The sequence below is a fragment of the Atheta coriaria genome, unplaced genomic scaffold (genome assembly GCF_025399875.1).
Source record: "Atheta coriaria isolate IRGN ID8LTWV9N9 unplaced genomic scaffold, Caltech_Dcor_3.1 hic_scaffold_6_pilon, whole genome shotgun sequence".
In the NCBI taxonomy this organism is placed as follows: domain Eukaryota; kingdom Metazoa; phylum Arthropoda; class Insecta; order Coleoptera; family Staphylinidae; genus Dalotia; species Dalotia coriaria.
In genome coordinates this window covers 11,452,936-11,474,548 of record NW_027045448.1, presented here as the reverse complement: position 1 = coordinate 11,474,548, position 21,613 = coordinate 11,452,936, and the positions used below count along the sequence as shown (strand labels likewise).

At 37.9% G+C, this 21,613-nt stretch overlaps 5 protein-coding genes across 6 annotated transcripts; 3 read left to right on the top strand and 2 right to left on the bottom strand.

The window, feature by feature from the left end:
* The first annotated feature begins 2,154 nt into the window (after positions 1-2,154).
* On the top strand, positions 2,155-13,874 carry Awh (LIM/homeobox protein arrowhead). 2 transcript variants are annotated; one of them, XM_065305027.1, is made up of 6 exons: positions 2,155-2,417; positions 9,864-10,045; positions 12,388-12,605; positions 12,712-12,951; positions 13,033-13,146; positions 13,424-13,874. In XM_065305027.1, the coding sequence occupies exons 1-6, from the start codon at positions 2,361-2,363 to the stop codon at positions 13,480-13,482; spliced, it is 870 nt and encodes a 289-aa protein (XP_065161099.1). In that variant the 5' UTR covers positions 2,155-2,360; the 3' UTR covers positions 13,483-13,874. The 2 variants fall into 2 exon arrangements, with proteins under 2 accessions (XP_065161099.1, XP_065161098.1); XM_065305026.1 differs by having other exon boundaries at positions 12,373-12,605.
* On the top strand, positions 13,485-15,504 carry LOC135794731 (uncharacterized). The gene is made up of 5 exons (XM_065306115.1): positions 13,485-13,524; positions 14,307-14,587; positions 14,653-15,292; positions 15,355-15,433; positions 15,498-15,504. Exons 1-5 carry the CDS (start codon positions 13,485-13,487, stop codon positions 15,502-15,504), a joined length of 1,047 nt encoding a protein of 348 aa, XP_065162187.1.
* A 219-nt stretch (positions 15,505-15,723) lies between these two features.
* LOC135794396 (uncharacterized) lies at positions 15,724-17,271 on the top strand. The gene is made up of 6 exons (XM_065305669.1): positions 15,724-15,871; positions 15,927-16,085; positions 16,145-16,275; positions 16,339-16,594; positions 16,646-16,984; positions 17,047-17,271. The coding sequence occupies exons 1-6, from the start codon at positions 15,796-15,798 to the stop codon at positions 17,169-17,171; spliced, it is 1,086 nt and encodes a 361-aa protein (XP_065161741.1). The 5' UTR covers positions 15,724-15,795; the 3' UTR covers positions 17,172-17,271.
* Su(P) (prostaglandin E synthase Su(P)) lies at positions 17,148-18,670 on the bottom strand. The gene is made up of 3 exons (XM_065305662.1): positions 18,303-18,670; positions 17,809-18,242; positions 17,148-17,745 (listed from the first exon to the last, which is right to left on the bottom strand). The coding sequence occupies exons 1-3, from the start codon at positions 18,561-18,563 to the stop codon at positions 17,280-17,282; spliced, it is 1,161 nt and encodes a 386-aa protein (XP_065161734.1). The 5' UTR covers positions 18,564-18,670; the 3' UTR covers positions 17,148-17,279.
* A 478-nt stretch (positions 18,671-19,148) lies between these two features.
* Positions 19,149-21,490, bottom strand: LOC135794392 (WD repeat-containing protein 43). Its single transcript, XM_065305659.1, has 5 exons — positions 21,206-21,490; positions 20,898-21,148; positions 19,869-20,846; positions 19,573-19,814; positions 19,149-19,510 (listed from the first exon to the last, which is right to left on the bottom strand). Exons 1-5 carry the CDS (start codon positions 21,380-21,382, stop codon positions 19,365-19,367), a joined length of 1,794 nt encoding a protein of 597 aa, XP_065161731.1. The 5' UTR covers positions 21,383-21,490; the 3' UTR covers positions 19,149-19,364.
* Between the last annotated feature and the right edge of the window lie 123 nt (positions 21,491-21,613).

Below are 21,613 nucleotides of genomic sequence, written 5' to 3'. Positions count from 1 at the left end.
AACAAAGAAATCAAAAAAATTCATTAACAAATGTTTTAAAAATTTGATACTTTTATATTTTTGCGGAGTATCCCACGATATTCTCATTACTCCCCGTGCTAGAAATAGATTAATGCACACATGAGCTACGTTTGTATTCGCACTCGTTGAATAAATGCATAAAGTGAACGCGAATAAATGGTGTAAGACTGGGAACGCGAAGCGGGACGTGATCGCGTTACGCAACGCGGTGCAGTGGAGACACCCCGTCGCGACGCTTCAGGGGTTGTGTCATTCCGTTTGAACTCGTACATATTTCAACTATTTATGTGTATGTGTGAATATGTAGATGTGCGTTTGTGTACCGCTACTTGTGTCTGCCTGCGATTTGTACATGTTCCCTTCGCTTTTTTTTCGATTTTCATTTCGATTGATTCGTGCGTGTGTTCCTCGCTACCTTGCGTCATCTACACTTACAATCAACGCGTTCAATGTTCATGTTCTTCTATTGTGTCAGGTTGGATGTCTGCTGATTGCGCACGTCCCGCATGTTATTGACGATCAATCAGTTAGCTCGATATGGTTATCGATATCACGGTATCGTATCGATATCAATCGGTATAAGACGTTGGAGGTTAGAAGCACGTGGAAATATTATTGTCATTATTTATTGCGTTAGTTTCCTGCAGGAAATTTGGATATTGGAGATTAATTTAACATAAGGTGATCTAATTGTGGTAATTTTTTGAAATTCTTATATTTCTTATATGTTTAAAAATTGATATTTTTGGGCAAATTATTATTGAAAAATTAATTTGAGACATAACTGGCAGTTATTAACTGCATCATAAATTTATAAAATTTGTGGTTTTAAAAGCATTAGAGAAGATTAGAGAAGAAAAAATAAACTATAGATTTATTATTAACTGCAACGTCAATTATTGAGTTAAAATAGTTATTTTTGATGATTATACAAGAAAAAATTGTTAAAAATCTCTCTTATTGTCCAAAACTTTATTTTTTATACCAAAATACTCAAATCTTATGTAAACACAACAATTAACATGAATAATAGAAATAATTCTTTTATAAATAGAGAAAATCACTACCTCAAGTACTTTATTACTTTAATAAGCATAAAATCTGTGATTATGTCAATTGTTAACACGTTAACACGTCTAATTCATTACCTCTTAAACTTATAAACCAACACAAATAATTACTGGCTATTTAACGCTTAAACAATACAACAATACAAAACTTGATGTCAACGCAGCTTTGTTTGTTCAAAAATCAATAGAAAGCAACTAGAAAATATGATAAACACCAATACCTACTAAAATTAGGGGCAAATTTTTGCACATAATCTGTTACTCAACACTTCATTATAAAATCTGCACACATTTTATATTTTTCTTGAATAAAAGACACAAAAATAAAATTCACATGATGCTCCCTTTAAAATATATTCTGTTGAAATGCATATTTAACATAAATTTGTACACTTCATATTTAAATTTACCAAAAACATGCGCAACATCTTTTACATTGTATCTTTAGATGTTAAACGTTAAGTACCCGAAAGGGTTGGTGATGAAAATGATTTATTTCTTAATTTGCATTCTTTGGCTGACTTTAATTGCGTCTAATTAACATTTTCGAAAATTTATGTCCAGGGAAAAACGTTAGAATGATGTTAGTTTGTTAGAAATATTGCGAGAGGGTAGTTACAGTAGTCTACATGTTACATTGTAGTTAGTATGCACAATGCTTCAGCAAACAACAAAAAACCAAACACATATGCACACACAGAGGAGAAAAATGCAACCGCAAAATCAAAACCCTCGCACCCTCGGCCACCAAAACGATACTCGCGCATGTATGTAGCAACCATTCACAAATATTCATCCCCTCGTTGTGCACTTGGTGCTTGTTACATAATATTCCCCTGAAACATGTAGAGACAGTGAATGTGTAGTGAGCAGATACGAGGGTGTGGCTTTTGGAAGCAAACCACGCCTCGACAACGATGAAATGTTGCGTTGGATCCGGGGGGCTATTACTCTGGTGGACCCTCCGCCGCGCACGCTTACCACTTACCACTCGGTGTTCACCTTCGAAGGCCCGGCCCAATCCGCACGATTCGATGGCCTTTCCGCTGATGTACTACCCGGATTCTTCGGCTGACGGCCGTTAGTCGTTTGCACGCTGCGTCCACGTTCACATCTGCAAGGCGTGTGCTGTGAGAGACTTTAAATATAAACACACACGAGTTAAAATCTTTGATTATGACAGTTTATGGTTAAACACTCCAGAGTTAAACAAGTGATGTTAACAAGCGTGCAATAATTAGACTGTATTTAAATTCAGTTCGATTCCAAATGCAACTCGGCAAACTGGAAGGTGAATTCGAGCATATTACTACTGAGATCATGAAGGTATGTGTGGAATTATTTTTTATTAACAATTTTTTGTATTTTCAACCTACGCGAATATTTTTTCGGCGGTTGTAAACATAAATCAAAGCAATTAAAAATACGCCGATTGCCGATCGATGAGTTATTATCACAGAAAAAAAAATTCTTAAAGATTGAGTTTTTTAATTGATGTCTCATAAATTAGTTCAGATATTTATTCGTTACGGATATATTTCAACACAAATATTTAACTGTTATAATTAATATAACCGGTGTGTTTCTATCGCGTGCCATGTGATAATTTATAAACAAATTAATTTCTAATTATTATCTAAGTATTTCCCGGTGCATTATGATTGAATTGATGAAACACGGGTAAAAAAGATGGGTTTTAATGTGTGGCCCACCTACCGCTAAGCGTCGGAAGCGCACCTAATCAACACCACATAAATCTGATAACGATCTCTCCTGCGGTTACCGCGCCGGTTTTCGATGGCGATAAACGGATGCCCCGTGTGCTCAGACAAATCAAGACTGTAGGTAGAGTGTAGACTATATCCTCCTGCATCATTTGGTCCATGAGCCGCATGTTTATCTTATTATGGATATAAAAACAGTTGTATCAAAGTAATAGCGGCTTTAAAACTGTTAATGAGGAGTCTAATTAAGTGCAATAAAAGTTACAATGTGTAAAAACACTGACAAATTGTTTCTCGGGTTATTTATTTCAATTTTTGTGTGAGTTTAATGAGTTTAAGCTTTGGGTCTTATTATTTCTTAGGAAATCGAACGGAAATTAAAGTTTTCAAATGACAGTAATAAATTTAGATATAGCTATCATCAGTTTTGCTAAATTACTGATAAACATGCAATGTTTGCTTCTTGATTTTCTACAACTGCAATTTATGTCATTGAGAGAAGTGTGACTTGATCAGTTTCCTATTTTGGAAATATACCTACCTATTCATGTAGTAGCAATGCAATAGTAAATAAATTGCACAAATAAAGATACCTACACAATCATTGCAGTTCATTAAAATGTAAAATCTGTGTGTTTTTGGCCAAAATGATCACTTTTGGCTTTTATCACAATTTTTAGGCATATTTTAGACTGTAAACATCACTTTATGTTAAAACAAGTTTAGAGACATACTTAAGTCTTAGTTTATTATTTTTTACGCGATTTTTTTACAATTTTTTAACAAATTTTATTGAAATTTTAAAAAAATTGAAGAACAACCTTTAAAAAGTTTTGCCTTAAAGTTTTGAATTAACTAAGTCATTTTTGAACTAATTTCATACTCCACCCTGTATATTTATACATTTCCTATGAATTTATAAAGCAACGCCAATTAAAATTGATTTATAATCACGACGCATCATTTAAATGCATTATGAACCAAGTCACACGCAATCCTGTGATGATACAACTTAATAATTTCATGTTTCCTCCACCTGGACATGGATGACATCTGATTTCAGAGCTTCACAGCTTTCAGTGGCGACTTGAACGCGTTCTCCACAATTTTCACACGTGTGTTCACAACTTGTTTATTAAAACAACACTTCAACCACAAAATATCAACGTTCATCCACTCTCAAGTGTTTAATATTTTCGAAGATGTCAAAATATAGGTACATCATACCTAAATATCAAAACGGTATTTTTATTATTCCATACTTAACGTCAGTCAAAAAAAAACTCAAGTGTGATAAACTGAAATTGTCCAAATTGAAAGATTATGATATTACCTAAGTAAAGTTAATCCATTTGGCAAAGTGAATAATTCGAAACGTGTACATGAAGAGATTTTGATCATTTCGATAACATCACACACTTGGTTGGTAGCCATGATGGTAGTCACTAGTCAGCTTATTACCCGACGATAAATGTCTTAACGCTCGCGTGTTTATTAAAACGTCTTTTTCACTGTCCGTGGCTCGCATCATCTAACACCGAAAAAGATTCTATCCGCGCGAGATAATGGCGTCGAATTTACGTTTTAAAGAGTTTTCAGCACGACGCCTGCGCGTTCCGTAGCTGCTGGACGCCTTCGCTCGCATTGTGCGTTACCGCGCGGCGCGTCCTCAACAAATAGAGATATTAATTCTTATCATTATCAATATCATCTACCATAATTGCCTCCGTGATGGGTATAAATCGACGCCATCTGTCAAGTGATACGCTGCTGCTTCTACCATGCTTCTACCTACTGCTTACATTCTTCATCAACGCTCGCTTCTTTTACATCTTTACACTTTTTACACATACCTACACCTTCAATATTCATACCCTCATATTCTCTACATTCTATTACTTCGATAATAACAACATACGCATCTCGAAAGATAAAAAAAAAACGAAAAAAGATTTATCAATTTTTTACATGCAGCTACATGTGGTAGGTACCTACATAGGCCTATGGCTAAAATGTGGAAGCATTATTCAATCGTGAATAATAAATACATGCAACCGATGAAGAGAAATGATCGCCATGATTGATACTTACAGCGTTCTCGTGTTTATTTTGCCATCCGCATCGGACACCCAATCGTCCGTCGTCCGAAATCTATGGGATGAATTATGCGCGATCCATACGGGTGCCGGTTGTGTTTTCACGCGCGTAATTAACAAATGTACCGTTAAAACATGCGCAAGATTAGAATTTACTTCTTCTACTGGTAATGTTTAGATTTTCAAAACTAATCAAGCGAGAGACTAATTATAAACTTAGCATTTGGCGCCTGGTTTAATATTCGCGGTAATTATTACTCATTAATCAATCTTTTTTAATTGGGTGTGTGTTAAATATTATAAATATTTCATACTTGCTTATGAGTCATCAGTATTTTAAGGTTATGTTTGTTTTTTAGTGTTTTTGTTTGTTTTTGAGGTTATTTTTGAGTTTTTTGAGGTTAGAACTCTAGAATATCACTTAACAAGCTTGTAGTTTTAATATTTCATATGTCAATGAGTCCGTTCAACACAAAATACCCTCCGCTATATAAAAACTACCTTTGTATCAAAAAGGGGATTGTTCCAAACACGCCCCTGTCATTTTGAACACTCACATATGTCCCTCACCACTATTTTCATTCTTCGTCCCCCTTTATGTTAATTTTGCATGGTTATATCATGGATGTGCAAACGCTGGATTGACTTCCGCTGGCTTTGCCTTAAAAAGACCTTATCGACGCGTGAATCTACCCGCAACGAGTAAGCGCAGTAGCGCAACCAAGTTTACAACTATCGATAAAATTGTCGCGCCGACATAAATATCACGCCGAACACGATAATCTACTTTTCCTTGCCACCGGCTGGATTTAAAACGAATGCGCATTGTTTCATTCTGAAAGGGTTTTAAATCCAAATTAAGATTAAAAAGAACGTGCCTCGCACACGTAAGCAGTAAGTAGGTAATCGTTTCAGGACACATGCAGATGATGCAAGATGGAGGAGAATGTTGGAAATGAGTTAACATTCTAACAGCTTCTTGGATTACCTAGATGTATGCGCATGCAAGTGTGTAGTCGTTGTGTGGCTTGGAGCTGCGCGATTGTTAACAATCGGTAACAATCATTTGTATCATTTACGCCTTCATGGTGGGCACCACCGTATGTGCCAGGTCAGTACGTGACTATCTACGCATCGATATAATGCCTGCCTAATTTACATATGTCACACGGCACTATAGATGGTTGCTGTGCAGCGTACAGCGAACAGATTATTGATTGATTGTCGAAACTCCAATTCGATGTTTTGATATACGCTGGTAAAACTATTTAATACTATTACGAGGGTGTGTCAATGCGATTTACGGTTTATATCTTAAACTGCACCCGGAATTTACGCGCTTGACTTGCATTTTGAGGTTATACGCGTGTGGGTGAATTTCTGATAATTTAGGTTATGGCAAAAAACAATAAGTGAGACATCAGAGTTTATTGTTCGTTTTCATATTAATTAATGCCGTTAAACGCCCGATAAACAAGCTGTAACTCGCGCGGATGAGTGTGAATGGCCCCCCCGCGAGGGGGACGCGGAGCTTCGCAGCCGGACACCCTGCGGTTTTCGAGCCTCCTGCGGTTCACGCGGCCAGCGCGGCTGTAAATAATAACGAGCCACAGCAAAAAATAAACGTAGAAAAACGCGTTGCTTGGTAATTTTTATATCATCGCCACCACACTTGCAGGTGGGGTACCGATAATATAAATCTGCTCGCATTGCTACATTGACACATTTTCGGTCTACGGTGGTAATAAATTTTTGAGAGTCGCGAAATCGCGTAATTTAAGGTGTTATAACATCCATTTCGGTCGGGTTGCCTTTATAAAGAAATGTTGCCTTTTTTGCCGCGCTGAGCTGGTTGAAGATCCACACCGCGTCGAGACCATAAAGTCTTCGCGTGCGTATAGGTGTCGGTGGGAGAGCTCCCGAATACAATGCGCTGCGTTGGAATCCGTGTGTGGAATTTTCAAAGTCGATTTATCATAAAATCCTTTCGGACTCCAGAGACCGTGTGGCGTGAATCGCACCTCTCATCTACACCCGCTCGAGTTTACCACGTGCATACCGCTGGAATATATCAACATCACATTTAAAAATTAAACAAAAATTTTATAAAGTTTTTAAAATTCTAAACTTGAATTTTATAGGTTATGTTTTTGGCATTTTTAGAACACACTGTATGGTGTACAGGAGCGTGTAAGTAAAACAAGACCGATTTTAGCTCTTTTAATCGTGGAAGTCGCTTTGAAAACCGCCTTGCTGCACTTACACACGTGTATGATATATTATTCAAGGTCTTTGCTATAATTTATCAATTTGAGAAAATATTATAATACACATTATGGTCATAAAGAACATTTTCACCGCTCTTTTATTTTTTACGTTTCTGATTCCGTTGCGGCGCGCGTAATAGGCGAATGCAAAACGCCTGTAAGTAATAAGTAATAACGAAATAATTATTTATTTATTATGCTGATACAACGCCGCTTGAGACGTGGTATAAATTCATGCATTTTCTACGCATGGATACAATGCGGTAGCGTTTACGCATTTTGTTCCTCGACATCTGCTCCACGTCGGCGCGGCGCAAACGCTTGGCACAAGGTGTGAATTTCGTCGTAATGCGCAAAAGATGCGAACGTAACGACTTGAAGACTTTACAATTCGCTGTGGCTGTGTGCAGCACGAGCCACAAAAAACACACCAAGGCAATAAATACCAATACATTCGAAGTGTTGTCAAGAACTAAAAGACTAAAAAGGTGGGCGGCTCAAGGAGGTGCGCATAAAGATACAATAGCAACAATAATAAATACCCTTGCATGAAAAGTTTGCCATTCGCCGCTGGCCGAAAAGAAGGAAAAGAGGAAAAGACTATGACGTTAATATCACTTAAGCATATTAAATTCAACACTTATCCGCACTCAAATTCAAGAGAAGTCTTATAATCGACGATTAATGTGATTTATTGAAGATTTACCAACTATCAAACGAAAATACCGCGGGGTAACAGGTTCCACGACTATCATTTCACAGATGGCGTGTGTGGTAATCGTGTAATAATGTAGAATGTAAAAGTTTCATTTATTTTCTGACATCTTATTAATTTTTTAATTACTTTGTCGAGCAGCGCACAATTAGTCTGCATAGCGGGTGACCAATATGACGAAACGGTGCGCAAAGATGAGACAATACCATCGCCGCATGACGTCCATTAATTCTTTCAAGCACGTCAAGTTGAGGCGATGCCAGTCAAGAAATAGCAATTCAAATGAAGTCAATAACTTAACATGAACCAAGTGCAAAAAATATGTTCAATGTATTTGTGTACAAGCTGCGTTGTTCACGTTCACGAATTTGGCCTTCCTCACACCCTTGTAAAGTCAAAAATACTCCAAAGTGGAATATAATAGAGTGGGTAACATGGTGCCGTAGAAAAACCAAAACGACACACAATGACAATGGGTGTCATACACGATATTGGGGTTCCCTTGATGCGTGCCACATGGGTGTGATTCAACTGCTCAACTGCGGTTAATAATTCGGTTTAGCCGCCGTCTTTACGCACACCTCAACGGAGTCAATGTTGGGGGACACCGCACAACGCACGCATCATTACACATCAACGAATTTTTCGGCCGGCCCAAAATCACACCCCAAATCTGCGAATTCATCATTGATCACAGTGTAACATACAAGTAACCAAAGAATATGTTAGTGTGTTGAACATTTATTGATATTGATAGATGCTTATCGATCAGAACAAATCGTTTTCACGTTCTGTTCGGTGGGTTCATATCAGATCTTTTCGATTTGTTTGTCTCCCATGACTTCCTCGACGCTTTGACTCGATGGTCATCTTATACCGGATTAAATTTGTAATCTCTTTGGCTACTTGCAGCACGTACGCGCTTCTTCACTCTGTGGTGCGTCGGATATCGGCGCGTTTAATCGGATTATCGCACGAAGGGGGCACACTCCTTGAATTTTAATCCGGCGCATTGCTACTCCAGCAGCAGCAGCAGCGCAAAATGAAGAAGTCATGCGCTTACAATTGAATTATAAAAAATCGTCCGCGTCTTTATCAATGTGCATGGCATAATACTATAACACGATAAATACGATAAGTAATGTCAAAAGCATTGAATTTCATTCATATTCAGATTCATTCAATTAAAATCTTGTAAAAAATTCTAAGAAATATTTATTCCTTTATTTCAAGTTTATAATCGGACTATAAACATTTCAAGTACCCAAAATGTACAAATTTTGAAGTAGGTGGCAGAAGTCCACTTATAATCTGATTAGGAGGCAATCAAAGCTAAAAGCACGAGTGCCCATGACAATAGTTGAAAGCACAACACGCACTCGAAAGCCTCCGGGTCGACAATAGAACGACAATCGCATTTTACGCACCCAAACTTGGTGAAAACGTAAAGGTGTCACATAGCATGTTGAAATATACGAGTAGACGCCACCCGGTGAAGCGTGTCTTCGAAAATTTGTGAAAATACTCGAGTAACATAATAAAACCAACCCACAGTTGTCAATAAAACTCGAAAAGTGCGTCGTGCCCCTCGAAATCGCTTTGTACGTTTATGGTTCATGCACACAGTACCAAGTATAGTCCTACAGGGGTGTTATTGTTATTGTTATGATACCCTCTGTGAATTTTATACAAATAACATCAGAGTTGCATGTAGCATGACAGAGAATCTTCGGTATTTAAACATTTTGAAAATAATTTTTAAATTTTATCTCAATTAAAATAAGTATATGTTGTGATCGGCTTCGTTTATGTATTGAGTATGCCGACGTCGTTCAATGAATTGATCATCGCATGACTCGGCCATTTTGGCATTTCGCTCGCCGGAAAAACCGCCCACGACGCAATACCCTTTGACCTTTCATCTTCTCTATGCGAAATATGCGACTATATGAATCATATTTTTGTTGCAGACTGAGTTTCGATTGTGTTCGGCGTGTGGCGAACCGATCAGCGACAAATTCCTGCTGGAAGTATCCGGCAGGAATTGGCACGCACGATGTCTTCGATGCTGTGTCTGCCAACTGCAATTGGATCGTCAACCGTCGTGTTTCATACGCGATAGAGCCGTCTACTGTAAAGCAGACTATGCCAAGTGAGTAAATGTTTTGTTTTTTATTTTTTAGTTGATGCTTTTGGTGATTTTGTTTCTCCACCTCCTGCTTTTGATCCTGTAGCTGTGGACATAATTTCTTCATGTGCGCAAGTTGCATTCTTGCGGATTGCTTGAGGCTTCCAGCTTTCGTGTAGGTTATAGGCGCGCACCAGTCGAACACAACAAATCGAGAGATTTATTTAAGCCGCGCCGACGAAATGCGGCCGGCACGAATGCACAAAACGTGTTAAAAAGACGATTTGAATATTCATCGCCAGCGTCAGCTTCTTGCCTCGACAAGAGCTACTACAGCCAGGCACTGAATTACATACTGACTGTTACCTGAATAATTTCAAAGAAATTTTACTTTTTCTGTGAAAATTTAAAGTTTATTACCTAATACGTATCCATTTTAATATCGCGGATATTTTGTTTTGTAAAAATAATAAATTTATGATTAAATAATGTTGTAAAATGTGTGTAATTTGGATTTCTGCCGGTGTATCTTGTACGTATTCCTACGCATCGTTCACCTTTCGTCAGAGGCTGAGTGGTGACTCCTTGCAGAGCCTGAAACACAACACAAGTGATGTTCGTGTTTGCGCCGTCGTTCCGCTACCGTTCGGTTCGCTCCTTCGCCCGCTGGCAATCACAATCAGGCCCGTGTATCGGTTAATGAGCGGCTCTCTTCTTTTTTGCGCCTCTTTGTTTCCCTTTCGGGGCGCCTAATTCGTCGCTCTTTATGCGAGGCGCGATACGCGAGCCACACGAAATTTGTTACCATTTCATTCACTTCCCCGGCTGATATGACCAATAGCGACGAATAAATTAAGCCGCAGCGCACGCACGCAATGCATTCCACACATCGAGATTGTCGCCGGCCGACGGAAACGCATCGGCGTGCGGACATTAAACTTCAATTTGGCTTGCTTTAGGAGCTTGTCGCCGATACCTACCTGATCGTAAACTGTGTGCTGTGTTGCAGCGAGGATTTTCGGATGCGAGCAGCGCGCACACGCATTTTAATCGTAATTGTTTCATTAACATTTTACCAATTTTCGAGGGCGTTTTATTGCCGCTGCTGCGCACTATCTGCCGCCGCATCATCACAGAAGAAGAAATAAATAACTGAACATGCATTTAATTCCACATTTCCTGATTTAGACAAACATTAAATGCGCAGCCACACAAGTTGATCACACGTTTAGACATCTCGTGGTAATTTCTAATTTCAACATTAACATGCGCTCGGAATTTCGACGTTAACGGACATATCACAAAGCTGGCGGGAATGGAGGGAATTTCTCGTGTCTTTCATGGAGGTCCTTTACGAATTTGCGCCGAGTCATGCCGCCAGCCTGCTATAATATCCAGCCTCTTTCATAATTCATACGTTTAGGAACGTATCGCATCATACGCGTCCGTTCATTTCGTTTATTTTATTGTTCAATGCGATATGTTTACGCCGCTTGCACACACACACACACACACACACACGCGCCCGTTGCCGCCGCCATGTACGCACGCATCATTTGAGCCGCGTTTCAGTTTCGAAAACGCGCGCCGACAGAGAGCCGAGACGCAAATGCCAGGAATGACACAACAGTCGATCCGCGCACAATGATATCGATACAAGTGATACAACACGATCGTGCCGTACCGAAACGTTTGATTTCTTCCGAGCCGGCGCACAACTTTAAACGATCGCGGCCCGGTCATCCGAGATACCAACTCAGGGATTGAATAGATTACGATCTCTACGCGAATTGAACAAATAAAACAAGTGCATTACATGAAGAAATTAATTTGTGTAGGTACTAATCTAAGCAGTTTTTGCATAAAAAAATTATTGAAATCAAAATTCTCGATTATTTTTTAGTGGTTTTAATAATATTAATCGTGACTGTATGATATCAACAATAAAATGATTATCATGCGATTGATGAGGTGGTCGGAATGTCACCGTCACTTGAGTGTCCTGTCCCGAGATGACAAATGGAAATTTCTTTCATTCTTCACAACGATCTGACGTTTCTCCCGCTAACTCGACCGGTGCGATAAGAAAAAAAGAAACGAAAACGACGTCGTCATCGCGCAACAATATATCTCCCGAGGATAGAAATATATCTACATGTGCTCAATATTTATTCGACTTTTCTCGTCCATTGTTCAATTGTTCGTCCCCATCCTGCCATCCTCTTACGCCACCCGAGTTATGATAATGTTTATAAACACAGATTAATGCTTGAACTTTGCTTGATCATTTTTTGGGGTGCTGAATTAAAACCAAAATTAATCCATGCTTTTCTCTTCTTTTCTCTTATTAGATCTAATTTTTCTAGAAGCTTCGGTGCGAAGTGTTCGGTCTGCTCGCGGGGGATCTCCAGCAGTGATTGGGTGCGCAAGGCACGTGATCATGTCTATCATTTGGCGTGTTTTGCATGCGCCGCATGCCATCGTCAATTGTCCACCGGTGAAGAATTCGCGCTGCACGAAGATCGAGTCCTCTGTAAAGCACACTATCTAGAAACACTTGATGGCGGAACAACCTCATCAGATGGTAATGTTTACTTTCTATGTAATTGATTTAATTAAGCGCTTTTTTGTTTTTCTATCTGGGCTGACGCTATTGATTGAGTTTTATTGATTTGTGTTTGTTGTTGTAGATGGTTGTGATGCGGAAGGTTATCACAAAAATAAAGCGAAACGCGTACGAACGACATTTACAGAGGAACAGTTGCAGGTGCTGCAAGCGAATTTCCAGCTCGATTCGAATCCGGACGGGCAGGACCTCGAGCGCATCGCGCAGATCACCGGCCTGAGTAAGCGCGTTACGCAGGTCTGGTTTCAGAATTCGCGCGCGCGACAAAAGAAGCACATGCACACCGGCAAAGCGAAAACGCCCAGTATGTTCACAATCAACCAACCACTTTTATATATCCCTTAAATAAACTTTCTAATGTTTATTTTTGTTTTAATACTTACAGTGCACGGAGGTGGACGTGATGACAACTCATATGGTCGACATATCAACCTGCATCTGACTTATTCCTTCCAACAGCAAGCGAATAACAATAAATCGTCGCTGTTTGGCCCACCAGGTAACTATTAATTTCAAACTATAACATTATGTGTCAATTTTGGTAATATTTCTATGTTTAAATCTCTACATTAACTTTCATCCCTTATTTTACACCCTGTATCCCATATTTTTACAACTAAAAATGATCTATATACTTTTCCTTGCTCTAAAATGTCTCTATACCAAAATGTATCAAAATTCTTTGAATTGATTTTGCGTTAAAGCGATACAAACAAACAAATTAAATCACAATTGCATTTATAATATGAAAATTTATAAAATATTTCTGGTTCCAGATTCAATGGATGATTTGTCACAAGAATCCACAATGCATTGCATGCAGGGTGAAGTTTAGCCATGATAAAACCAACAACTGTGGATGTGGAAGTCTACGAGTGTTAATTATCAAATATCTCCATCACGAAGCACACAGTTCGAACTCCGGAGATATTTCGTGATTTTTAAATGTACTATTTGTAGTATTAATGATATATTTTGTTATTTAGTCGTACTTATTTATTATTGAGTTATTATGAGAACGATACATCACTGAACACACGGGGAATGTAAACGAGAGCAGCGCGGATCGAAGTTGATTATACAAATTAGCTTGAATACATCGATTTGCTGAATCGTATAGCAGTATATGTTAAACTCAAAGTTAATTATTGTACTGTTTAATTAAGTGTAAAGAGATGCATGCTCGTAATGCAGCAACATGGAAATAAAACAATATCACAGTTTAAATTATCCACAATTTCATCCTTAAACAACTTTTTTCTATGAGTAACTGTTAAAACAATGGGAATTAATAAAAATTATCACTCTTTTAATAAAGTCTAATTAAAAAACGGCACTTTTATACTAAAAAATGTTAATTTTTAATTTAACCACAATAGTGCTAAGTTATTAACTGTTTAACCAAGTATAAATTAAAATTCTAGCTCCAAATTTGATTTTGTTAGTTTAGTTCTTGCATTCGAGTAAAATGGAAGCACTAAAAATTATTATTTTTTGTTTTTTGGTTGATATATCTTATAGTCTTCGTATTACTGACACAAATTCAGTAAATTCTACATCAGTTCAACCACAAACGCGAAATGGACGATGTAAGTTTACAATATTCGTAATAACTTTTAAATTATTTTAAAAACTGCAAAATATAAACGCTTTTTGTAGTTTGGGGGATTGGTATAGTTCGTTTTGCAAACTCTCTTTGCACTGGCAATGATGGCGTCCAAGGAACTTGTTACACAAAACGACAGTGTTTCGAAATCGGAGGAGTCCCTGCAGGGCGCTGCGCAGCCAATATTGGCGTTTGCTGTGTCTTACATAAAACCTGCGGTGGAGTTTCTTCATATAACAATACTTACTTTGTTAGTAGCTCGTTCCCAAACACAGTTTCAGCTCCATTGAGTTGCCCTTTCACAATTAGAAAATGCGGACCAGAAATATGCCAAGTATAAAATACCTTCCATAGAAAAACATAATTTGTATTAATAAGTCCTTTATATTTGTTTTGAAGGTGCGTATTGACTTCCTAAACTTTAATTTGGCACAACCAGATGGTAATGGGACCTGTTGTGTTGACGCATTCAATGTAGTTGGTGGTGCATCAATCATTCCACCAATCTGTGGTGAAAATTCAGGTTCACACATGTATGTTGATTTTAATGGGGCTGAGGATATCAAACTGCTTGTGCAGCTTGGCGCAGCATCAACGCAATCACGTTCTTGGAAGTTAAAAATCTCACAAATTGATTGTGAGTGTCCTACGAGGGCACCTTCAGGATGTTTTCAGTATTATACTGCATTATCCGGAATAGTTCGTAGTCTTAACTATGGCCAAACAGCTAGTAGTGTAATTAATGCTAACGGAGTAATAGGTACAAATCAAATAGCTAATACAAACTATGGAATCTGCGTCGCCATGACACCTGGATACTGCTCCATTACATGGAGTCCTGTAGCAAGTGATCTTTATTCGTTTACTGTGTCAGGCGACACAACTGCTGCGATTATAGATGGTACAATTGCCACTAGTGCTGCGTATCTTAATGGTACCAATTGTACAGGTGATTTTATAATCATACCCAATGGTAGCGTGAATGGTGTACCTACACTTGTGGACAGATATTGTGGTAATGGTCTACCTGCAATTACTAGTAAGTTTTGCTTTATTAAACCTTTAATAAACACGATTTACCTAATTATTTTCTTATTGCAGCATCATCAAAGCCATTTGTTTTGACTGCTGTTACCAACGCAACTGAAGGTGCCACCACATCAGGCAATCGTGGATTCCAGTTAACTTACACTCAAAATGCATGTAACACAGCTTGTGCAACATGTGGAAATGTTATAATTTAGTTGTTAATCCAAAATATTCGTATTATTTATTAATGAAAATGTAGTTCACTATGCAAATACAACGGTTGTTGTCATCTTGTTTGAGGAAAGATTCCATAGAGTCTATTTGCCCAAAACTGTTCCAATTAACACCATATTTCACGGCGTTCCCGGTTACTGTTATCTTTATGTCCCACAGTTATAGTGACAAACTTAACTGTAACACGATTTATTCGAAGACAAAATGTCGCGTCACTTGCACGCCAATTTCGTTGCAATTTTTGCAATATTTTGCATTGTTATTAGTTTTTCAGAGAATATGACTTATAATTATATTCCTCTGGAAGAATCCGATACAAATTCAACGCAACTGTCTTCAAACAGATCATCAAGATGTAAGTAAATGTAAATTTTGTAATAATTAACTAATTTAAGTTGTTTTAATGATAGTTATAGGATGGTGGGGTATTGGTGTAGTTCGTTTTGAGAATAAATATTGTAGAACTGCTGATGGACTCGATGGTACCTGCTATACACGACGACAATGTCGTGAAATTGACGGCACGTATTCAGGATTATGTGCTGGGACCATTGGAAGATGTTGTACAAGTAAATTTAGCAGTAATATTCCGTTTATTGGGACTAAATGATTATTTTTATTGTTTAAGTTCAACGTGGATGTGGAAGTTCTTCTAGTGATAACAACACGTATTTCGTAAATAGAAATTATCCGTTACCTGTGACAGGGTCTTCAACTTGTACCTATGTCATTAAAAAATGTCACCCAGAAATTTGCCAAGTAATTCTATCTCTGCTTTCAGATCATATTTAACTTGTTAAATTGATTCATGTTAATATTTAGGTACGAATTGATTTTCTAAGCTTCAACATAGCTTATCCCAATGGCATCGGACAATGTATCTATGACAGCATGAAAATAACCGGTGCGGGACACGTTGTCAGACCGATTTGTGGCGATAACAGCGGTCAGCATATGTATTTAAGCTTCTTGGATGACAATGATATTACGATCACAATCGGAACGACTGGGACGAATGACTTGGCACGTTCTTGGTACTTGAAAGTTGCTCAAATTGGATGTGATTCTCCAAGCAGAGGTAATTGTTTCTTCGAATGCCATTTTAATAAGTAAAACTGCGTTCTTTTAGCACCTGATGGATGTTTACAATATTATGCTGACCTAACTGGCACTGTGACAAGTTTCAACTACGGTCGTACACGTAGTGGCAGTAATATTGCACCAGACCAGCCAGGAACACGCGAAATTGCGAATCAAGAATACGGAATATGCGTCCGCGCCGCTCCTGGTTATTGTTCAATTCGGTGGACAGAAACAAGCGCCGGTTCTTTCGCAGTAAGCGGAAACTCTGCTTTAATGGAGGCGTTAACGGATTGTACTGCGGATTATGTTTTGATTCCGAATGGGATCAATGAGGACGGCGAGATGATTGATAGATATTGTGGGAGTACATTCGGGACAGTCACAAGTAACAAAATATTAAAAACAGAGGTCGTGTATCAAATAAAAATGTTTGTTATTTTATTTTAGGTAGCAGTAAGCCATTTGTTTTATATTATAGAACAGACAGCACAGAAGTACTCGGCGAGACAGGCAATTTGGGCTTCTCGCTAGATTACACACAAGTCCGCTGTAATCCATTATCAGTATATTAATTTATACAACTCGTCATTAAGTAAACAGGTATAATAGGTATAATATATGCACAAGAAAGTATTTTGTATTTTAAATTAAAGAATATTGCCTATATTATAATAGTGCCGTTAAAACGCTGCACCTTTATGTTGTTTAACAGCATCCTTCATGGAAAAGTACCATCCCTTGATGTTGGAATACTGAAGTAAATCTTTGAACGCATCACAACCTTCAATACTCGACAAAACTCCGAATACAGCCAAATCAGCCAAGTTTGGTTCTTTACCGCCCATGAATTCTCCTCCTTTTGCTTTAATAGCACGCGTCCATTGGTTGCAATGATCGTACAAAGATTCACGAACGTCGTCCTTTAAATTATGTCGTTTTTTTAGGCGTTTTCCTATCAGCCACATTGCAGAAGCGCCCACATAAACAATCAGATTGCGTTCCCAGCTTGGGAAGTTCTTCTCCCATTCACCAACCTCGGAAAACCAATTGAATGCTTGTAGAGCTTCCGCTTTCGTTCGGTATACGTTCGGGGATAGATCATGGACAAGTACATCATCGGCCCATTTACGCCACTTACGCTCTTCACTATTAACAATAATATTAAATATTAAACAAAGAATTTCAATATAAAACTAATTGTTTACTTACTTTAACTTTTCTTTGACATCATCTCTAACTTGTTTGTTATTGAACATCAAGAAATACTTGTTCATGATTTCGGACTTGACACTACCATCCTCATCCTGATAAGTCATGCTAGGATAACATTTAACTACACTATGTAGATCATTGTCTGTGCTACTGTCTTGATCTTTAAGATATGAAGCCAAAGAGGAAATAATCATAGTGCTATCATTAAGAGGTTGGTAAGTGCCTTTTTCTTTATCTACTAGTGCTAGCAAAATGGGCACTTTTTTGTATGTAGACCATTTTGTAGCCTGTCTGAGAACAGGATCCACTTCAACAACATCATAAGAAATGCCATAGTAGTCAAGGAATGCTCTGACTTTACAGCAGAATGGACATGTTTGATATTGAAACAGGGTGAGTTTTAAACCACTGGTATCACCCACATATTTAAACTGTAAAAATTATTTAAACCTTAATAAGCTGATGTGAATGTAGTATAAATATATACATACAGATTTTGTTGGAGCAATCTGAGGTACATTATCAATCAGAGCAATAGTTGTCTGTTCATTTAGTATGTGTAATCTGGGTTTATTAAGCTGGTGGATGGAATAACCGGTGCCGACAAGTGCCCCAACAGTGAGGCTAGCCATGCCAAGTCGCACACCGGACTTTTTTACTGTCTTCGGACCAGTTGTGGAAACATCGCGTAATACTAAGTTAACAGCTCGAAAGGCGTTTAAAATTGCTGGGCGTAGCTGCCGTGTTAGCATCTTGACAAGGTTTAATAATTATTGAATTCTGTTTATTAATAAATCACGATAACAAGCCGAGATTGTATAACCTCTCAGCCAGATATGTGACTTTTTGAATGATTACGTTATGCAACCACGGTTACGGTTGTTATTGTTTAATTAGAGTTTATTTGCTTCATTACACATAATGTCTATTAGTTTTAAATATATGGTAATATATTCTATAATTTAAAATGGTTTTATATTCTGATGGGGAAGAAAATGATAAAAGTTTGAACTAATTTTAAAGTTGATGGCAACTTTATTTGCACTCTGGCGACGATCTATGAAACTAAGTTATCTAACAAAAAATGGCAAAAAAATTATCAACCGCGTTCGAGTTGCATCGAATTCGCAGTATCGAAATACCAGTGCAGCGAGAATCACCTGTGCGTTACTCAAATCCATCGGGAAAGTTTATGTTTTTGGAGTATTTGAAGATGAAACAAAGGAAGCGGATCCTATGAAAGGTAAGTGCTATTTCATTTTAAATGTCCGTCATTTTGCTTTCCTGTTGCTTCTTGTTAAATGAGGTAAAATGAATGTGAATAAAAAAAACAGTGATAACTGAAATCAAGACTTCGCAAGATATATTTGTAACTGTTCAATAACAATTAATTTAAGTCTACCCAAGTTAGTTGCAAAAATATTACTTTGCTTATAATTGCAAACAGTATCGCATAATTGCATACGGTATAACAATATGAAATTCACGCGTGCAACATGAAAAATGTATCTTTTAAAATCGATTTATTTTCAATTCAACCAAATGCAAAATTATTACGTCGACATTTCTTCGTCAGAATTATCTTCGCCGTTTTCATCTCCTTTGTCGTCCTCGGATTCTGATTCTTCCTCTAGCCACTCATTTTCGCTCTCGGAATGGAAGCCGATTTCCAAGCCGTCCATCTCAGAGTCGCTCGATGCTGAATATATAAAATAAACAATTAATTAGATACAATTCACAGTTCAAGTATAAAATGCGCACCTTTATCGTTGAACACTAAGAGCGCCTCATCATCAGCTTCTTCAGCGACATTAGACACATTTAATTGTGAGACTAACAAGTCTAAACGACCTCGAAGTCGATTCAGGGGAGTTTGAAGACTGAGTCGGCTCTCAATGCTGCTCATAACCGGACCCAGCAAATCCGCCAATTCTGGATTAGACACCAAAATACCCGCGTGTATTTGCAGTAAGCTCTTTAACCACAACACGCCCGTTTGACACCTGGAATTTATAAATAATTTACCTTAAAGAACCAAGTATAGTTATAAAACTTACAATAACGTTTTGCCTTGAATCAAATTCGTTAACTCCTCAACCAGCGGAACAATAACGGTCATTGGCAGACGTTTAATCGTGTTATTGATAACAGTCTCGTCCCTTCTGTTCAGCACCGTGCGTAGGATATTCTTATCCTTGCTGTGGATACCCTGTAGCAACAGCTGCGCCACATTATTCGCTTTAGGAACTTTTGAGCTACTATCAAGCTTGTTCAGCTGTAGATTTTCGAGACGCTTCTCCATTGGTACCTCTGTAGTACCCTCAGCGCGTCGTTTGGCGACGCTGTTGAGTGTGTGCGGTGTGAGATAATGCACTTCCCCATCGACAATCGGTTGCTTTGTTTTGGACACTTCATTATCTTGTTTCTGCCCAACGCGCGGGTCCTTTCGGATGATACACTGCAGTTTTTCATAAGAATTGAGCACGACGTTCTCAAACAGCAAATGCAAAGCATTGCCATGCGCGATTGCAATTGTACCATCATCATTCGCGTATGCGCCAACAATCGGAATTGGAATAATAGAACCTTTATCGCTGGAATCCGAAACAACGCGCAAGGTTGTCTTTGGTTTCAACGGTTTGTTTCCTTTTCCGTTGAGTGTATGAATGTACACGTGGCAGACGCCACTTCGTGTTACGGCTGCAACTTCAGTAGCACCCTCAGAATCCACCAAGACATTCAATTGATTGATTACATCTTCTGCTTGGAAACTTGCAACAGCATTCTTTGTTCCATCCAAGCTCCAACATGAAATAATTCTATCTGCTTTTGAACTAGTAACAAAATATCCATCATTTTGTGTTGGATTAACAAAATACAAGTGAGCTATGTCACTACTGTGGCCTGTGAATGTAGTTAGCACTTCTTTCTTGTTGAGGTCCCATAATTTAATATTTTTTGAAGCTGTCAATAACTTTGTGCTCTCTGGTATTTGCAGAATTGCAGTTATTTTCTCATTACCAGCTTTCCATTTGCTAGAATTCATTAAATTAGTATAATTTCTATACTCAAACAAGAAAATTTACCTCTTAATTGCTTTCTTTTGCAAATCCCAAGACACTACATTCTGTTCAACTGCTGAATATACTTCCACACCACTCTGCCATGATAAACAACTAATTGCCTGGTTTGTTTTGCTATCAATTGTGAAATCAAGTTCACCCTTGGCAATAGAATAATTCAATAATAAACCAGATGTGGTTCCCAACACAACAAATGGAGATGTTATTTCGCCTATGGAGCTTCGTCGCTTGACCTTTTTACGTGGCGATCCATTCTAAAATTTAGATTATTATTAGTAGTATTTTGAATTTGAGAAAAGCACATGGTGTACCTTAGTTGTTAAGCTCTCTGGCAGAACAAAATGTAAACAGACGCAAGGCGATGTCAGATGAAAATCGGGCGTAAATTCCTGCTCGAACTTATTCGTCACTGTGTTCCATAGTTTAAGTTTGCCGTCGTTGGATATTTGCGCGAAATATTTGCCGTCTTTACTGAATTGCGATACCATCGTGTTGCTGTTGATCTAAATCGCCATTAGCACATTGTCTTTTCGAGGTTAGGAGATATGTTTCTGTGCGCAAGAAGTAGCGGACATTTGGGAAAATGTTTTAAAATATATTTTATTAACATAAAACCCTATCCAAACTATTGATAATTATATAAATTTATGCAGAAATAATAATAGGTTGTTTTAAATTATGTGATTAGTATATTTATTTCGAATGGGATTGTTTATTTT